This window comes from Typopeltis vanoorti, chromosome 11 (genome assembly GCF_054136105.1).
Source record: "Typopeltis vanoorti isolate ZY-2024b chromosome 11, IOZ_Tvanoo_1.0, whole genome shotgun sequence".
Taxonomy (NCBI): Eukaryota; Metazoa; Arthropoda; class Arachnida; order Uropygi; family Thelyphonidae; genus Typopeltis; species Typopeltis vanoorti.
In genome coordinates, this window is record NC_143559.1 from 73,483,308 (window position 1) to 73,503,852 (window position 20,545).

The following is a 20,545-nucleotide window of genomic DNA, read 5'->3' on the forward strand; positions in this document are numbered from 1 at the left end:
GGCATGGCATTGACACCAGAGAATGACTACAATCATAACTAGAACAGGCATAGGGTAAAACACTCGTAAAGGCTTAGGCTTATATCAAGTCTGGATGAAATGTCTGGACATGATGTAAGAGTAGCACTGCCCATAACCAGTACAAAGATTAAAAAAAAAAAAATTTAAAAAAAATTGGTGTACCACAAGGATTAGTGCTTGGCTCATCGTTATTCAATCTGTACATTAATGATATTGGGAAGGATTTGACAAGTGACATACACTATTTGCTGATGATGCAAAGATAAGTAGGGTAATCAGGAATGCTGCTGATATGTAGTACTTGCAGAATGATTTTGAATAGGCTGGAATTGTGGGCATGGGAAAATGGGTGTCAGTTCAATGTAAGTAAATGTAGTCATTCACTTCAGCATGATTAAATATCCAATGTTGTATTATATTGGTGGGATTAGGTTAGAAGAAATAAGGATATTATTTTGCCTCTTTACAATGCCTTGATAAGACCTCACTTGGACTACTGTGCGCAGGTCTGGTCTCCTGGTTTCCATTGTGATTCTGATATACTGGAGAGAGTACAAAGGAGAGTGCTAAAAATGATATCAGGATTGTGGAATACTGATTATGAAGACAAATTGAGAATTTGTAGACTGCAGACACTAGGAAACCAGAGAAGGAGGGGTGATATGATTAAGACTTACAAATGTCTGAAAGGGTTTCAATTGATGGAAAATTTTCAATTTATGGGAGGGAGGGGTGGGGAAAAGATGAGAGGACATCCTTGGAAGCTGAGAATGAAGGCCATCAAGAAAAGTGGAGGGTTAGATTTTTCATCAGAGGGTGGTGCATGATTGGAATGGATTGCCTTTGGATGTTGTGAGTGCAAGAAGTGTGAATGAATTCAAGAATAAGTATGATAAATGGTGTGTGTGTGTAGTACTGACTCCCTCGATGAGTCTCTGACGCTCTGGAGGTCAATCCTAATAATAATAATGTCCTCAAAATGTTTTGTGGTGGAAGACTGTCAAGGTTACAATAATGACAACTCCATAGCTTAAAGATTTCATGATTCAGGGAGGTGAACAGAGGATAATGGCAAATGTATATTCCACGAGAAATATTTTCTAGTGTCAATTTTGTCCTGACAATCTAATACATGGATTACTCAATATGACTGATGTAGATATATTAATTGCCCAAGTTTTCATTACAATGCTAGTCACTTCCATAGTAAAATGACCAGTATATTGTGTTTAGTGAAGTGCTTGAAGGAATAGACATTGAATATAAAACTAAACCATTAGAAGTACTGTTCATCATCATCATCATCATCAAATTCCTGCCATGTACCCTCAAGGGGTGTACAGGATATGACAGTACTACATGAAAAAATTACATCACTACTAACTTCCTATCTACAATTTCCCTCCAAATCAGTCTGTTACTTGTCAAGACTCCAACATTATCAGATCTTATATTTCTATCGTCTAAGGCACTTTGTACCGTATCAATCCACCTATATCTTGGTCTTCCTCTGGGTCGTTTTCCTGCCAACCTGGCAGAGAACACTTGTTTTGCTAATCTTTCCTCTCCCATTCTATTTAAGTGACCATACCATCTGAGATTAGCTCTGCTAACACATTCCTGGATGCTGACAATGTCAAGTTCTTTCCTAATATCCTCATTTTTAATATGATATTGCCATTGATGCCATCTGTTCACGCCTCGAATCTTTCTCAGGACTCTCATATCTGCGGTCTCTAGTCTTTGGTCAAGTGTTTTACTTCTGACCCAGCTCTCAGATCCATAAGTTAAAATTGGTTTGAACACAGTCTTGTATATGTATACAGCTAATTTAGTGTTCCGACTAATTTCTTTCTTATTCCATATGAATTCATTCAGTTGACTTCCCACGATACCAGCTTTGCTGATTCTGTTGTCTATTTCTATATTTAGTTTACCATCTTCAGTAAAAATTGTGCCTAAGTAGCTGAAATGTTTTACTTGTTCCACAGGTTCTCCATTCACAACACAGTTTGACATTTTCAATGATTCTGCCTATTTTCATTGTCTTTGTCTTTTTATTGCTGACCTTCATACCATATCTATTACAACAGCTATTCAATTTAGTCAAAGACTCTTGCAGACTTGTAGCGGATTTATTTAGAAGTATAACATCATCCGCATAAAGCAAAGAGCTGACATTAACATCTCCAATTTTGATATCAGGTTTAATACCACATTCCTTCATAATGTGATCCATATAGATAATGAATAACAGAGGGGATAATGTACATCCTTGTCTCACACCAGATTTAACATTAAACCATCTTCCTGTACTTCCTTCAATTCTAACTGCTGACTCACAACTCAAATAAAGACTAAGTATTGCTTGATATAATGCCCCATTGACACCATATAACTGCAGCGTATTGAATAGCTTCTCTCTTGGCACCTTGTCATATGCCTTTTCCAAATCGACAAAACTTAAATACAGATCTTTGTTATATTCCCATGCTTTCTCGACTATTTGTCGTAAAGTGAAGATCTGATCCTGACAGCCTCTATTTGGCCTGAATCCAGCTTGTTCTTCACCAAGCTTGTCTTCCACAATTCTTCTCAACCGTTTCTCAAGTATACTTGCATAGATCTTGCCAGGAACACTCAGTAGGGAAATACCTCTGTAATTCTCACATTCAGTTTTATTTCCCTTTTTATATATGGGTACTATGAGAGCTCTACTCCAATCATCGGGAATTCGTCCCTCTGTCCAGGCTTTCTGAACTATGCAGTGCAGCCACTGTAAGACTCTTATACCACCATACTTCAGCATTTCTGGTCGAATATCATCTACTCCTGCTTAATAAAAAAAGTCGCCAAAATAAAAAAAAAAAAAGTACTGTTGATTGAAAATCAAATATTAGGAAGTTACAATTCCATTTGAAGTCCCCATCCCCACCATGAAATCTTTGACAGGGATATAAATGCATATGTTGTGTGCGTGTGTACACATTAACATGTATGTTTTCCATCTTCTTATTTAACTTAGAATCTAGTTTTACTATTTCTATCAATGAAAATACTGAAATCACTACCACTGTTTTTGTCACTGGTTGTTTAATTTAACCATCTTTCAAAGTTATATATATATATATATATATATATATATATATATCCTATCTTCTCTTTCATGTTAAGCTCAATGGCTTGCAGCAGCCAATTCATTTTAGAAACTAAGCTATTGCATATCATACAGTGGTTAATCCTATCTACATTTTAAATTAAGCAGAATATCCTAGAGCCTCCATAGCTCAGCCAGTATAGACGAAGCCCTTTGGTCGGAAAGACCCGAGTTCGATTCCCGTCATTGACACAAGGAACCTTTATCTGGTCTCTTTCAACCAAAGGTGAGTTAGCTGGTCTCATACGGAGGTAGGGTTTTTTTTCACCCAGAAACTTTGGTTTTTCATCCCCCAGAGCAGGCAAACTGGCCCAATGAACACATGGATTACAGTCATGAATATATCCCAGCCATATGCTGGTCCTCAGCCCGGATAAAATAGAAGGGTTGGGGGAAAGCAATGGCAAACTATCCCGTAAAAATCTCACCAGGAATACTTTTGGGCAATGCCTACAAAGTCACATATGGTCTGAAACAACTGAATGGGAAAATCAGTATTGGTATCAGTTCATCTATACATTCTTTATATAATATAATCCATCAATAATTCCTCTGATGTTGTTATGATATCGAAGATCCAATTAGTGAGTTCAAGTGTATGCTGCTTCAGATAACTATGAAATTCTTCCAAAATTTACAACATGCCATATTATCATCTATTCATTTTCAAAATCAAAGTCCTACCATATTAAAATTTTCCCATTAATGATAATTTTCATTTTCTGTCTATTATCACCGATTCTTCCATAGTCACACCATCAAATATATAGCTTCCATGCTTATAAAGTAAAACACTTTCTCACCCCCCTCCAACCCACCAACTAGAAATTTAACCTATCAGTCTCATAGTTCTAAATCTCTGCTGATAAGCAATACTCACCACTCATTTTTCCATTCATTCTTTTTTGAATACTACAATTATCACTATGAAGTTTGACATTAAAAATCATTGTGAAGCAACAATTAAGAAATTCCATAGAGTGGAAATTTCTCTACTAGGTCACAGTTTAAATTAATTACATTGTAAACTTCATGTATTATGTCAGAACGTGATCCCACTGAAATAAACTGAACTCACCTTTACATTAATCCTTCCCCTTTTCTATATGAACATTTGCTATGTTTTAAAAACAGTACCGATTTTAAGGCTTCTCAAACTCACAGATTCATTAGTATTTTTTGATAGGCATTACATTTGTCAACACATGTTTTCAACTGAAATGTAATTTAAACTAAGAAAAGAATTCAGTTCTGAAGTTCAAAACTGAATTCACCGTAAGAAATACATATATGGTGGCATTTTGGCTAAAGAACCTGATTAAAAGAATAACTTGTCCACTTTTCAATGATTCTAGTGATGCGATTATATCTGAAATGTTGTAATAAAAGTATTAAAGTATGCTTTTAACACCTTTATGGTACATAATAATGGCATTTATTATGAATATAGTCATGTGAGTACATATACCTGCTTCCATCACACAATTCAAAAATACAATGATACAGAAAATAAACACAACTTCGCTATTACAATGCAGCAGGTTCTTATTCAGTTATTAAACTAAATTGCAGATTTGGTTTTTGAAGTGAGTGGCATGCCTGTTCGTCAACCAAAATTTGTGGTTTCAAATCTTGCTTCTCAACAAAAGAGCCTATACATTTGGTCTCTAGATATAGCAGGGTTTCCATGATTATGTAAAAAAATAAATAAATAGAAATGCAAAAATATATATGTATATATAAAAATAATAATAAAAAAAACTCTAGTCCATTGGTACTAATGTTTTACAAATTTTATTGGGCAAATGCTTTAATACAGAAGACAACATCTTCAGTAAATGCAAAGGAGTGGCATCTTGATTAGACATGGAGGACTGACTCATTTAAATATAATGCAATTTTAAATCTGTATGCCACAAAATTAAGAGAGAACTAAATTTTCAGCTCTTCAATGCATTCTTTGCCCACAACCTAAATTGAAGTTTAACAGCTCACTTTTACCAAGCATATAAACAATTCAGATAAAGTGTATGAAATGACTGTTGCCTGTTTATCAAGTGTATTCATAAAAGAGATGGAGCACATACACAAGTTAGCTGCTCTGGGAATACAATTATTAGTTTTAGTTCATGCTCATATCAAAATAAACAAACAAGGAAAATATATCTTGGCTAACTATACTTAAAGAAACATAACTTACCTATCACCTAGAGAACTAGTATCAATTTTGATGAAACCTGCACAGTTAATAAAAACCTTTGGTCCCATGTGACACACAGTAACTAACTGAGTTCTACTTTCTAATCTGTGATGTGTCTGTTTCAGCGTCTAAGAAAGAAATTTCATAAAATATAACCTAAGAATGCTGAAATTAACAGCAGAATTACTTAAAATTTACAGTAATATTAATGTATTATATTTCAAAAAGCAGTCATTAAGACATTAGGATAGAATAACTGAATCTGCAAGGTGATAAACAACTAAATCTCGTACCATTAAAGTTTACTGCTATTTCAATAATGACTTTAGGAAGATACTACTGTTTTGTATACAAAACTGTTATTAGTGATAATAATTTTTTACAATGGAATTTCAACTTTACAAAAAAAGCTGAATGTAAAATTAAAAAATTCTTGTACCCATAAATCTTAAAGAAGGTCTCAAATACTAAATTTCACTAAAAACAAACCAAATCAATAGCAATAAGTTTTTATGCATTATTCAACATTACCATGATTCACTTCTTTAAGGATGTAGACTATAATGGCTGCTCCAGCCTTACAGATGCTATTAACAAGTCTCTTTTGGATGACCTGGTCTTTTTTCCTGAATTTGTTTTTTTTTTTTATATTGAAGTACAGGAATACCCTGATTTATGTGAATCCGGAGTTACATGGTTTCTTATATGTAATTACAGTGGTATCTCGCTAATCTGAACTAATAAAAACCGTACTTGTTTGGATTAGCGAGTTTTCCTCCGAGAGACAACAATAACAGCCTTTAAGACAAAAATAATCAGATTCTAATGGCACATCAATTTAATTCTGTAAATAAATTAACTGATAGAAAAAGGCTACTGTACTGTAATGTAAAACAAAAAAAAAATACAGTACACAAGTTTATTTTAGGAAATAATTTAATTTGTTATGTACCTGTATTTTAAGGATTCTGATTTAATAAAATTGCATAGTTCAGTACATAACTTAATTTGCGTAAAAAATATCACTTTCTTGTACACAACACAAAAAAAGTTTCACAAAATAACACAGAAAAAAAAGTTTTTTTATTTCTTTGTAAAAAACTCACTGATTTTCTTTTGCTTCTTGGAAGTTGAACTTTTTTCGAATGCTTCTTCTCGAAGCTGCATTAGCAATGAAATTTTGTGGAATAGCGTATCATTCTGCTTAGCCCATTCTATACACATATTAAAACTGTCAACTGCCTCTTCATGTTTTACTTTTTTTTCTTTGAGTTCTTTATTGTCATCATCATGATCTTCTAATTCATTCTGCAACATTATATTTATAATTTCAGCATCCGATTTGATTTCGAATTCACTTTCGGTTCTATCTGTAATCCATTCCATAAACAGCTGTTTATGAAATTTCAACATCTGGATTTATATTTTTAACCAAATTATGCACGTTTTGAATTTCCTCTTTTTGTATATATTTGTGATTCATACTGACAATACAGTACGTACTGTGCAGTATAAAAAAAGCAAACGTGAACAGAATAAATCAAAATAGGCCTCCATTATAACCGTACAATCGACAGTATGGAAAAAAAAAATTCTCTGTAATAATAATAAAATAAATAATAATTATTAAATAAAAATAATAGTACACAAAATAATAATACATAATAAATAAAACTTTTTTTTCTTTCAAACCGCAGTTCGGATTACTGGAGGGTTCGGACTAACGAGATACCACTGTATTCCCATCCCGCTTCATGCTTCACTACTAGTCGTATCTTTCCGGCACCAGTTGCATTCGCCACTGTTGCACATGCTGCGAACAAGCACTGACATGTTTCGTGCAGTCTCCATTCATACACGATTTTTATAGTCTACAAACCTTGCGATTGTTTAATGTTATGTTCTTAATAAAAATTTTATCACATAAAAAAAATAATAATGTCGTCCAAAAGAAGCAAGTCCGATTCTTCTACAGCTAGAAAGAAAAGAAAAACATTGACTTTGGAAATAAACTCAACATTATTAAGGATTTTGAAGGCGGAATGAAAATTTGTGAGCTAGCAAAGAAGTTCGATCTACAGGAATCCACAGTAAGACCAATCATAAAAGAGAAAGAAAGAATTCTTGCTGCTGTGAAAAATACCTAATCACTGAATTCAAGCATAATTCGTAAACGTCATGGGATTATTGGTGAGATGAAACAATGCTTAAATTATGGTGTGATAATCAAGTGAGAGTAAAAAATTGTCCAGTTGATCAAATGACAATATGTAGCCAAGCCAAGCTGATTTTTGAGAGGCTAAAAGTAGAAGCTGGAGAAGCGGCCAAAGAAGAAAATTTCGTGGCCAGTAATGGTTGGTTCAACCAATTTAAAAATCACTGTAACTGGCACAGCATCGTGGAGAGTGGAGAAGCGGCAAGCGCTGATAAAGAGGCTACATCTTCTTTTCCTGAGACACTTCAAGCTATCATCGAGGAAGGTAGCTATAGCAGTCAAACCATATTTAATGTAGACGAGACCGGCTTGTTCTGGAAAAATATGCCTAAGAGAACTTTCATCGCATGTGAAGAAAAAACGTTTCCTGGCTTTAAGGCTTCCAAAGACCGGTTGACAGTAATACTTGGTGGAAATGCAGATGGTGATTGCAAGTTAAAACCTCTCTTAATTTATCGCTCCGAAAATCCAACAGCTCTGAAAAAAAAAATCTAAAGCTGGCTTGCCAGTGATTTGGAAGTCAAATTCTAAAGTTTGGGTGACAACTTTTATTTTTGAAGACTGGTTTGGTCACCATTTCATACTTAAGTTGAATATTATTGCCAGTTTAAAAAAATTCTGCTTAAAGTTATGCTCATTATTGATAATGCACCTGGTCACCCCCCTGCAACTTTAATTGATTTTGACCCATGTGTAAAAGTCATTTTCTTGACTCCAAACACAACCAGCTTACTTCAACCAATGGACCAAGGAGTTATCAAAACATTCAAAGCATACTACACATGGCGTTCATTTGCAAGTCTGAATGAAGCTATGAGGCAAAATGAGCAACTGTCTGTTAAAGAGTTTTGGAAACAGTTTAATGTTTTAGATGCCGTAAGGATTGTCGGAGATTCTTGGGGTGAAATTTCCCAAAAAACCTTGAATGGTGTCTGGAAAAAACTTTGTCCATCCTTTTTTAAATGCGAAACGGAAATGTTGCCAGAAACTGATCAAGTTGCTAAGGCAATAGAAGAAGTTGTCAACCTTGCAAGGCAATTAGATTTAGAAATTGATAGTGAAGATGTCAGCGAGCTGTTTGACTCGCATAATAAGGAGCTTACAATCGACGAGCTCATAGAAATGCATGAGCAAAGCACTACTGAAGAGACTGAAACCTCAGATCCAGTTCAACCAGAAAAGCACATGACAATTGCAAAATTAACAAAGGTCTCAGCTTAATTAAGAAAGGTTTACAGATTTTGGAACATAGATTCTAACGAGGAACGAATTGTAGCCACAAGGCAAGGAATAAAAAAAAAAATCATTGGCTTGCTATGAAGAAATTTTGTGTGACAAGAAAAAAACATTATGCCATCAGACGAGTCTATTAGATTTTATGAACCCATCGACATTGAAATAACTTTTTTTTTTATGTACGAAAAACTAAAATCATGATTATATTTCTTAAAAAATATAGGTGTTTTTGTAAATCTTTGGTCCCAATTAACTAATATTTTGTATGTTTGTATTATAAATTACATGCAAAATTATAAATTATTATAATTTATATCTCAAAATTATACCCCGAGTTACATGAATTCGACTCACGCACTTTTAAAGGTAGGCTCTATTTGGACTTTAACATGCTCCATCAAATAGCAGTTACATTTATTTCTCTATTGCTAGATCTGGTTTACATTTTTTTTTCATTATCTTCATTCTTACAATCAAATAGGATATATATATATATATATATATATATATTGACCCTTGAACAACATGGGAGTTAGGGGTGCAGACCCCCCACCACCACCAGTCAAGTGTGGTGACGTACATGTCAAAAAACCAAACAGAGCAGCACAGTGACAGTTATGACATAGTGCATTGTCTTGCTGAAAGAGACAATGGTCATTTCTGTAGAAACACCACAAAGTAGGAAACATTGCATTCTCCAGAATGTTCAGATACTTCTCGGAGTATGTGAACATTCTGAACAATGGATGTTCATGGCATCACAAACAGGGATCCAAGGCCAAACCAAGAAAAACAGGACTATACCATCACATTGCCACCTCCAAATTTCATAGTTGGAGTTATGCACTCTAGTAAGAGACTTTCACCAGGTATCTGCTCCATGCATTCAACAAACCATGCTGCACATATTGCTCACTAGTATGTGTAGCATGGTTTGTTGCTTCATAACTCCATAATCCCGAAACTCTGCATTCAGCATGTCAGCCGACGAATGCCAGTTTTAACATATTATCCTTCATAACACCATATGGTCACTTTTGGTGAGTGTGGTGGTTGTCCACTGCAGGTAGCAGATGCAGTTGACTCCCTGTGCTTCCATCTCAATATGGTATCATTGACTGTTGACCTGGGATGGCTCAATTTGTCACAACAATTTGCAACAGATAGGCATGTTGTAAAATCTTGTATAGACAGAAATTTAAATTAAATTCTTTCTATACTGATTTTGCTTAGGAATTTAAATTAGACTGATTTACTTGTAATTTTTTGTAAATATCTGACTGTTGAATTACTGTACAACAACAACAAAGAACAAAGAAAAACATGTACAAAAGAATTGTAATAAGAGAATGTTTAAGACAAAGAAATATTCAAGACGGATTAAAATAAGACCTAAGGCTATCACTATTACGAAGGTCAAGACTGTATGAGGTTTCCCGCCTTAACACAGCGACGAAAAAAGGTGGTGGGTGCAGACCCATGTGAATACCCAAGGGAATGAAAGGGTAGCAAAATCCAAGGTCAATGGAGCAGCTTTAAAAAAAAAAAAAAAAAAAAAAAAAAAAAAAAAAAAAAAAAAAAAAAAAAAAAGGGGGGGGAGAGCAGGTCACGTTTTTGTCAGAGAAGGTCAGTCGTCATAGCGGGAATTCGTCAGGGAAACATTTGTTGCAGGTAGCCAGAGGACCAATAGAGAGGAGAGGCTGTTATTGATGGTCGTCGCTGGATAAGCAGGCTTTTGCCCAGTTTTTTTGTTCCGGCTCCCGGTTCGTGTATGTCTCGCTGATTCTAGGTCAAGGGACTCGTTCCAGTCAACAGATACCCGAAGAAATTAGATGGGTCAATTAAGCAGTGAAAGAAGAAGTTCCGGACTTCCAGCAGCCAGTATAAGTGCCCCATTGATGTTTAAAAAAAATGCCCGTGTGTGAAAAGAAACATTGGAATGAAATAGATGGTAACGATCTCAAGGATCCACCGACGTGGACCTAGATGATTTAATACCAAGCAAGGTCTTCTATATATATTCTATATTCTGATTAACTAAAGGCAAGAATTGCTTTAGCATATTTATTTGTTAGTATTACTAAGGACTGAAGGCTATTAGCTAAACATTGAGAATTTACCTGCATACTTGTGAGATAAGATAGCATTTATTGTTACCTATTGTTTAAACTTGCCTGTTCTATAGCATAGTAGGTCATTTCTAATATATGAATTAAGTGTAGGAGCAATTATTACCTTAGTCTGTGTACGTAGTGAGAATTTGTTGAACTAAGTTGAATAGTTAAAGATCCAAGCTAATGTTAATGAGAAGATAGAGTCAGAATTATTTTTGTGTGCTTAGTATTAACCTTTACTGTAACTTGATTTGTATGAATAAACTGTTTTCTTTGTCAAATAATTTGCCTGATTCCTGCATACCAATGCACTGCTCATAAAGATTGAACCTATATGATCTAAGGGGATAGTTTGCCACAACTGTAGAATAGAGTTTTACGTTGCTTGATAGAGTGTTGAGATTTAGGAGTATTTCCATGCTAAGAGAAGTGTTTTTTTTTATAGAAAGATATTTAAACCTTATCTGCGATTTCTGATGGCGCAGGAGAAATAAAAAATAAATTTTCAGAAATCAATATTGAAGAAATATATGATATGACACACAGCACAAATATATTAATGGTATTTATACCTTAAGAAAAGCGCCTCCTTTCCTTGGTCCTAATCCACAAATAAATTGAATCAGATGAGCAGTGTGAGGATGTGTAATAGCTTTGTTAAAATCCACACCTACTTCATTGGTCCTATTGACAAACTCCAAATATAATGCATTAAGAAGCTCCTCTTTATTAATTTGATCCTAAAAAGTGAGGAGGAAATTGAATGCAATAAAGAAATCATATTTAGTTTATTACAAAATTCATAATAAAATATTATCAGATAATGCAGTAATCATATGCTACAATATATTTTTTGAAAAGCTATAATGAAAAAAACTTGATTTTTTTATTTTTTTAAAAAAATTTAAATTAAGTTTCATATATAAATTTTGGACATTGAATCAGGGAACTGACAATGAAACTTGTGCATATGGTCCCAGAAAGTTCTATTAAGGAAAAGGTGGAGTAATTTTTCAAGTCACTACAGAAGAAAGCTATACATAAAAGAAAAATGAAATGCTGATGCTAATTGGAGAACTAAACAGCAGGATAGGAAATGAATCCCAGGTGTACAGAAATGTTTAGCGAAAATTTGGAGAAAGGGGGAACCTCACATTAATGGTAAGTGCTTGCTGGATTTCTGTTCAGGACATCGAGAGTGGTGCTAGTAATCACTAGTACCATATTTCATATTTCAACATAAAGATGTGAACAAATTCACATGGAGAGAAGATATAAGAAAAAAAAAAAAAAGAAATCTTACTGACCATATTCTCATTGATAGTGAAATCTTCAGAGGTTCAGGATAAATGAGCGGAGATGCGAAACTGGACGTCACTTAGTTTTACGTGGATTAAAAATTACCGTATTTTCCCGTGTATAAGATGAACCCTACTTTTTTGAAACCAAAATTAAAAAATCAATATTTTAAACATAAAACAGAACACATTTGATATTTTTTTTAAATATAAAGTATATTTGTTAATTGGGTAATATTTTTAAGATAAATACTAAGAAATTATGCATCACTCTCAGTTCCAGGCATATCATTTTCTTCATTTTTTTTTTTTTTTTTTTTTTATTATTTTCGGACTTTTATATGGGCTAGTGCTCAAAATATTGTTAATGCATTAACTTTATCCCGTCAACGAGTTGCAGACGCATGAATGCTTTCAGAGTTCTAATTGGTTTATTCAGAATCAGCCGTTAATGAAGTCAATCGATAGAGTTAACAAAAGCCAGTGATTGGCGGAAGCCTATTCACAAAGAATAGCACTGACAGCTTTGCTACAGCAACTCTGGGTCTCTCAACCGGTTACCCCCCCCCCAACGTGTATAAAAAGACCCCCAAATTTTGGTCTAAAAATTTTTGAGAAAAAGTATCGTCTTATACATGGAAAAATACGGTAATATCATACTAAAAAAATGTATGTATAAAAATATTAAAAAAAGAACTAAAGTCATGCAGCTTTTACAGGTGAACTGCAGACCAACATATTAAAGAAAAAAAAATGAAAGAGTTTACAATTAAAAACCAAACTTTAGAGTCTCGGTGGAAAACTGAAGAAAATAATGGCTGATTCAGCTAGAGAGACATGTGGTGGGAATTATCTGCAAGGATATGAAAATAGAATTTTCATACCCTTGCAGAAAAATATTGAAAAAAAAAAGAAAAAAAGAATTCCATGGCAGACTCTAAAGAATCAATCCTGAAAAAAGAAGGAAGCATACTGAAAGTTTGCAGAAAGTAAGTCAGCAAATATCCTGAAAGAATATAGAGAAAAATGTAAGAGAACTAAGATATATGCAAAAGGCATGGGAAGATATTAAAAATATAGAAGATAATAAAAACACACTTATGGGGAAAAAAAAAGCAAAGATTACTGATTAAAGAGAGGTAAAAGTGACATGAAAAGCAAAGCTAAAGATGTTCTTGATATCTGGAGTAATTATTCTGAAAGACCATTAAATGACTTAGAATAGAAGTGGAACAGTAAGAATTTTAAAATGTAAAACCAGAAACAAACAAAATTCTATAAAGTAATGTATGGATAAAAAAAAAAGTAATGTATGGACTCTAAACAACAAGGATCTTATTAGAATAAAAACTACTACATAAATGAAATTCCAAGACTAGATCATAAGATTAGATTACATCAGAAATGAAGAAATATTAGAAAAGTTGAATATACACTGGTGTCCAAAAGCTAAGGATAAACTACATTCTTACCTGTATATGAAAAATTTTCATGACTACAGCCAAATGTGGACATAAATTTATTGCAAGCATATAAATTATATTACACAAAAAATGTGTTATAAATTTTGTACAAATTAAATTGCAAAACGTTTTTAGCAAAGGTTACAAATTTCCTAAGGATGTAGTTGGAATCGATGTACAGTGTTTACAGAAAAGTATGTGGAGAGACATTTCAATATGGAATATATCCACCAAAACTGCGATGCAGCTCTCACAACATAGTACCATGCTTAGCACCAAGTGATTCAGGAAGTATTGAAGCAAACTGGCCCGCTCCTCTTTCAGAGCAAGGATAAGGGCTTGTTTGTTTTCTGGAGGGGAATTTCAAGCAGCAATGCATCTCCCTATTGCGTTTTAAATGTGTTCTATGGAGTTGAGATCTGAGATCTGGGGAGCATGCTGGGCACTCAATTCAATTAATATCTTTGGCCTCCAGAAGTATCATTGTAGCATTGTCATCCATAAAAATGGATTCTTTGCCTACAGCACCACAGGAACAATCGAACAGGAGGTTGAAGTACTTCATTGCAATATCGTTCATAGTCCCTTTTACCAATTGTAACTCATTGGTGCCTTGTCCAATTTTTATGGATACAACACCACTGAAAACGTGCTCTACAATGAGCTGTGGATAAAAGGACACAGACAAAAGACCTTGGGATAAGCCTACTTGTTGCAGACATCTTGTCACAGTTTGTAAAGATATCTGCATACTTGTGCTTGAATAGAGCTGGCATGTGCAGCAATGCAATTATATTTTGCTGTTATAACCGAAAATCTGTCTTCATGCTCCATGGTAGAGTAAGGGCAACATCTCAGCAAAAGTCTGGAACACATTCCATTGGTTTTAAATGCTGCCAGGAGCCTGGATATAGCACTATGTGAGATTCCAAGCTCTCTGGCAATATCAGTAATTCTGCGGCCTTCTTCCCTGCGTGAAATTGTTTAGATGATGTCTTAGAGACATTACAAGACATCCAAGTTTGTAACTCTATCCCTTCACAAGTTATAACCGAAAATCTGTCTTCATGCTCCATGGTAGAGTAAGGGCAAACATCTTAGCAAATGTCTGGAACACATTCCATTGGTTTTAAATGCTGCCAGGAGCCTGGATACAGCACTATGTGAGATTCCAAGCTCTCTGGCAATATCAGTAATTCTGCGGCCTTCTTCCCTGCGTGAAATTGTTTAGATGATGTCTTTGAGACATTACAAGACATCCAAGTTTGTAACTCTATTCCTTCACCAAAAGGGCTTCCTTTAAACACAATTTGCTTAGCGCAGCATTTTGACTTTTATCCTGTTAAATGGTATCACGTGACCCCCTTTGCCAGAATTCAAAAATTTGAATGCGTACCTGCTTTCTACCTGAAATCATCACAAGCTAATTCACCTGAATTTGCAGATGTAATCTTCATAAATACTGTTCATCCTTATGTTTCTTACATCAGCGTATATATTCTAAATGACAAAACAGATGAATACAGAAAAATATGGAAAGACCATGCACTAAACAAATGAGAGAAGAAACATCTTTTACCATCCCATCTTTTTACATTAACATTAATTTTACACAACCATCCTAGAAGAAAGCCAGACTGTGGAGGATTGAAGAGATGATGGAAAGATCAATAGACATACTACTTATTCCTGAATGAAGAAGATTGCTGAATTTCATAGTAAATTTGTTGAAGTATATTGAATTTATTTAGGTGTATGATATTATCTGCATAAAGTAAAGAATTGAGGTAAATATATCAGATAGGAAAATTATGCAAAATTTGTTAGTCACAGGATCAATGATGCAAATTTGTAGGGTGAACAAAATTCACTCTACAGTTTTTTAAGTTTTAGGTGATTGTTTAGTTGATGCAGGATACTGCAAAAGGCAATCAATTTTATTATATTTTAGCAAATTACTATAAACACATCTTAATTTTAATCTATGAATGTAGCCTTGAAATATCTTACAATATATTAAAATTGTAAAATTTCTTTCAGGCAGTTATTTTTCCACAATGCTTGAACTCAGATCTAACAATAAGTGCTAGACGATGCCTGTCAGTGGGAATGCTTATTAAATCAACTCTCTCTTATCAAATTATATTTTAGCAAATTACTATAAACACATCTTAATTTTAATCTATGAATGTAGCCTTGAAATATCTTACAATATATTAAAATTGTAAAATTTCTTTCAGGCAGTTATTTTTCCACAATGCTTGAACTCAGATCTAACAATAAGTGCTAGACGATGCCTGTCAGTGGGAATGCTTATTAAATCAACTCTCTCTTATCAAATTATATTTTAGCAAATTACCATAAACACATCTTATTTTTAATCTATGAATGTAGCCTTGAAATATCTTACAATATATTAAAATTGTAAAATTTCTTTCAGGCAGTTATTCTTCCACAATGCATGAACTCGGATCTAACAATAAGTGTTAGACGATGCCTGTCAGTGGGAATGCTTATTAAATCAACTCTCTCCTATCCAACTATTTTAATTGAACAGTGCATTTATACTTTTATGAGAGAAAACTGTTTTCTCTCATATAAAATGATAAGATATCACCATGTCTTACACCACTGATGTTTACAACAAAACTACAAAATCTTACTACTATCACTCCATCATCTTGACAAATTTGGTCACTTTATTTGAAGTTTTTAAGTTTTAGGTGATTGTTTAGTTGATGCAGGAAAAGATCTCTTAAAATTACGTCACCTTTTCACATGACAAGTAAATTAATAAGTATTAACTGAGAGACATGCTTAGATAATGATAATAATGCAGGCCATACATAATTTAATGACCAGGTTTATTGCTAGAAGATGATCCCTAAATTTTGTAAGAACCCTTCAGCTGGATAATTAATCAAATTCATTCTGATAAAATATATGGTAAGAAAAAGCAACTAAAAGAGATTAGATCTCATAAATCAGCTATTAAGTATGATATGAACAATAACAAACTAACAAAACAGTTCCTTAAAGACTGTGAAGCAAAATTTGAATTTTTGCCTAGCTAGGATTCTTCTTCTTCTGCAGCTTTTCCCACTTAAGTAGGATCGCTGTTTGTGGTGAGTCTCCTCCACAACCTCCTGTCTTGGGCTGTAGACACATCCAAGTTCTTCATCCTCAAATACTCCTCCATCATCTCCCTCCTCCCCTGCACATCCATTTGCATGACCTTTCTTCCCACATACTCTTCCTCCCTCCTCATTACATGACCAAACCATTTCAATGTTGCCTGCTGTATCTTTGCTCCTAAGTTTGTAACTTTCACCGTTCCCATTATATAGTCATTTCTCAGACGATCCTTTCTGGTCACACTGCCATTCCACTTAAGCATTCTCATCTCCGCTAACTCCATCCTGTTGATGCTATTTTAACTCAGGGCCACAGTTTCCATAGCATACGTCATAGCTGGTCTCACTACTGTCCTGGAGATTTTGCCTTTTAGATTGATCAGCACTCTCTTATCGCATAGTACTACAGCCATCTCTCTCCAGTTCCTCCATTCTGCTCTTGTATCCTGCATCCCACTTCCTTCTCAGCCTCACCATCCTCTTTCATTGTTGAACCTAAATATCTAAAGTCACTGACCTTCCTGATGACATTTCCTTCCAGACCTGTTTCCTGGGTGCCATCCACTTTGCAACACATATACTCTGTCACACTTCTGCTCGGTCTCACACCTCTCTTCCAGTACTTTCCAGTTTAGCTGCTGCCACTTCTCTTGATTCTGCATACAATATGATGTCATCTGCATACAACATAGTCCAAGGCACGTCTTCTCTCACCTTCTCTGTCACCACCTCCATCACAATATTAAACAGGAACAGACTTAATGCTGACCCTTGATGCAAGCCAACTGTCACTGGAAAACTTTCTGTCTCTCCCAGGCAGGTTCAAACTCCTGTCTTCACATTTCTGTACATCTCCTGCACCAACCTGACATATTTTTCAGGTACCTTCTTCTCCCTCAGACACCTCCAGACTTCTTGCCTTGGCACTCTATCATACGCTTTTTCCAGATCAATAAATACCAGATGTAGCTCCCGTTGCTTCTCTCGAAACTTTCCCATCATCTGTCACCAATCAACCAGGCATTCCCTCCATTCCTCAGGTATATTTTCCTGTTGACAAACTTTTATTAACAGGTCCAACAGCAGGTCAATTCCCTCTTCCCCCAGTGCCTTCCATGTCTCCACTGGGATCCTGTCAGGGGCCCACTGATTTTCCATTCTTTATCCTCTTTATGGCTTCCTTCACTTCCACTGTACTAATGTTCTGCACCATCCCCTCATAAGGCTCCCCATCTTCTCTGTAAGTCCTTGCATTTTCTTCATTCAAAGCCCTTCAAAGTATATTCTCCATCTGTTTCTTATATCCACATCCCTCCTTAATACCCTTCCTCCAGAGTCTTTGATCTGCCTCACATGTACAATGTCCTTTGATGCCTTATTTCTACATTTTGCCAATTGATATATCTTTTTCTGTCCTTTGTTCTAATTGATCATAAAGGTCTTGATAAGCCATGGCCTTCGTCCGTGCAACAGCTCTCTTGGCTTCTCACTTTTTCTCTCTATACTCCTCTCTGCCCTCTTCCACTCGACTCGTCCCACTTCTGCTTTGCCTTCCTCTTAGCTGTCACTGCTTCTTGTACATTATTATTCCACCACCAACCCTCCTTCTGCTCTCTAAACTTTCTGGATGTTTCACCAAACACCTCAATTGTACAGCTTAGAATTACTTTTGAATTATGTCTCCACCAGTCTTGTACACTTTCTAGTCCATCCGAAATCCTCTCTAACACCTTCTCCCTAAAACGGTTCCTCACACTCTTCTTTTAAGCGAAACCACTTAATTTTCTTCCTCCCATGGCTTGCAAAAGTTCTTATCTTCGACTTTATTTTAAAGTCTGCACACAGCAGCCGGTGTTGCTGTGTCACTTGATCTGTTGGGATCACCTTACAATTTGTTACTACTTCACGATGTTTTCTTCTAGTCAAAATGTAGTCAATCTGTGAACTATTATTGCCACTTCTATATGTTATCAAATGCTCTTCCGTCTTACAGAAAAAAGGAGTTCACAATTGTCAGATCAAATGCTACTGCAAAGTCCAAAATCCTCTCTCCCTCCTGGTTCATCATTTCCACTCCATGGCCACCATGCACCCTTTCACAGTCCCTATTCTGTCTCCCTATGTGTTTGTTCAAGTCTCCTCCAACAATCACCATCTCGTTTTCTTCAAGTTGCCCCATTTCTTCATCTAGCACGTTCCGGAATTCATTTTTCTCTTCTGCTGTATGCAGCCAACTTGTGGGGCATATACACATAAGACAACCAGTTGCTCTTCTCCAAGACCCAGCTTCATTTGCATGATCCTGTCGTTCCTCCTACCCACTTCCAGTACTTTGCCCTTCCTTCTGCCACACACCACAATTCCAACACCATTTCTTCCCTCCTTATTCGCTCCAGAGTAGAACAATTTATACCTGTCTCCTAGTTCCTTTGCCTTTTCCCCTTTCCACCTTGTCTCCTGCACGCATCAAATGTCCAACTTCCTCATCATGTCTGCCACCTGTCTTCCCCTTCCAGTCATTCTTCCAACATTCAATGTTCCCACTCGCAGGGCTCGCTTTAACCGTACCCGCCCTTATCCACTTTTCGCAGCTGTAGGGCGATGTGGCTGCGCGTCGCTTAAGGGGTATGCCCTAGTCCTTGTATCACTTTCTTTTCGATTCATTTCATCATAGCCAGAGCTGGCAGTGAAGTTTTATGACCGGATGCCTTTCCTGACATCAACCCTCGCCATTTATCCGGGCTTGGGACCGGCACCTATTGGGGCTAGCTCCCCCCCCCCCTTCGGTGGATGCAAGACAGGAAAGATTCACCCCTAGACCTCGAATACTCTAATAGCATTGGGGGTAAGGAGCAAGAAGAGAAGAAAAATGGGGAGAGGACCAGTCTACAGATAATATAACAGATGTATATTACATGAAGTAAAGCATGGTCCAGCATCAGGTACCTCAGGTTGTCATACCCGTACTCACTAAAGTGAGCCCATGAGGATTGCTAATAGTAATCCACAAAACATTTAGATATTTGTAATAAAAAAAAATAAAAAGGTGGGAGGGAGGATAACAGAAACAAATTATGCATAACAAGCTCCTCTTGGACAATTCTGACTGATCCAGTTATGGAACATTCAGACAGATTAAGAACATTTTCATAGGTGAAGACATAAACTTGCAAACTAGCTCAAGCATTTTGTCTTCTGAATGATGAGGAAACATTGTTTCAGTTAGAAGAGGAGATGCTGTTTGAGGAGGGCAAGATACATCTAATTACAAGATGAAAAAAAAAAAAAAAAAAAGAAAGAAAGAAAGTGGAGGTAGCATGATATATCCTTTGGTGGTAAACAGATATATGTTAATCCACGTGTTGAAAAGATTATTTTACTGATTATTAATAAAATAATAACGATGTTTCGACCCCTGTATTGAGGTCATCATCAGAAAGATGCATGTGTAGAAGAACCAAGCTACATGCTGTTGCACTCTATACAGGTAAATTAAATCTACTTTGTTAATTAATCTTTTTCTTAGCCTGCCCTCTAGTGATAAGAAAAAAAAAATTATCAATAAAAACTACAATAAACTCTGCTAAAGTCCTCATGTACTCAGATTCTTCTGGAATTATAGAGATCATATTGTTATATTATGATTATCTTCTGGATTTGTACAGTACAGGTTGCTATTGAATGTTCAGGAAAAAAAAAAAAAAAAC

The 20,545-nt window shown here is 35.4% G+C and overlaps 1 protein-coding gene across 1 annotated transcript in view; it reads right to left on the reverse strand.

Moving 5' to 3' along the window:
• Spt6 (transcription elongation factor Spt6) overlaps positions 1–20,545 on the reverse strand; it is a 651,062-nt gene that overhangs the window by 210,814 nt on the left and 419,703 nt on the right. Inside the window, exons 27-28 of the mRNA XM_090401053.1 lie at positions 11,516–11,683; positions 5,379–5,506 (exon numbers count right to left, since the gene is read on the reverse strand). Of these exons, the coding sequence (XP_090257179.1) occupies positions 5,379–5,506; positions 11,516–11,683 (296 nt within the window). The remainder of the gene's footprint in view (positions 1–5,378; positions 5,507–11,515; positions 11,684–20,545) is intronic.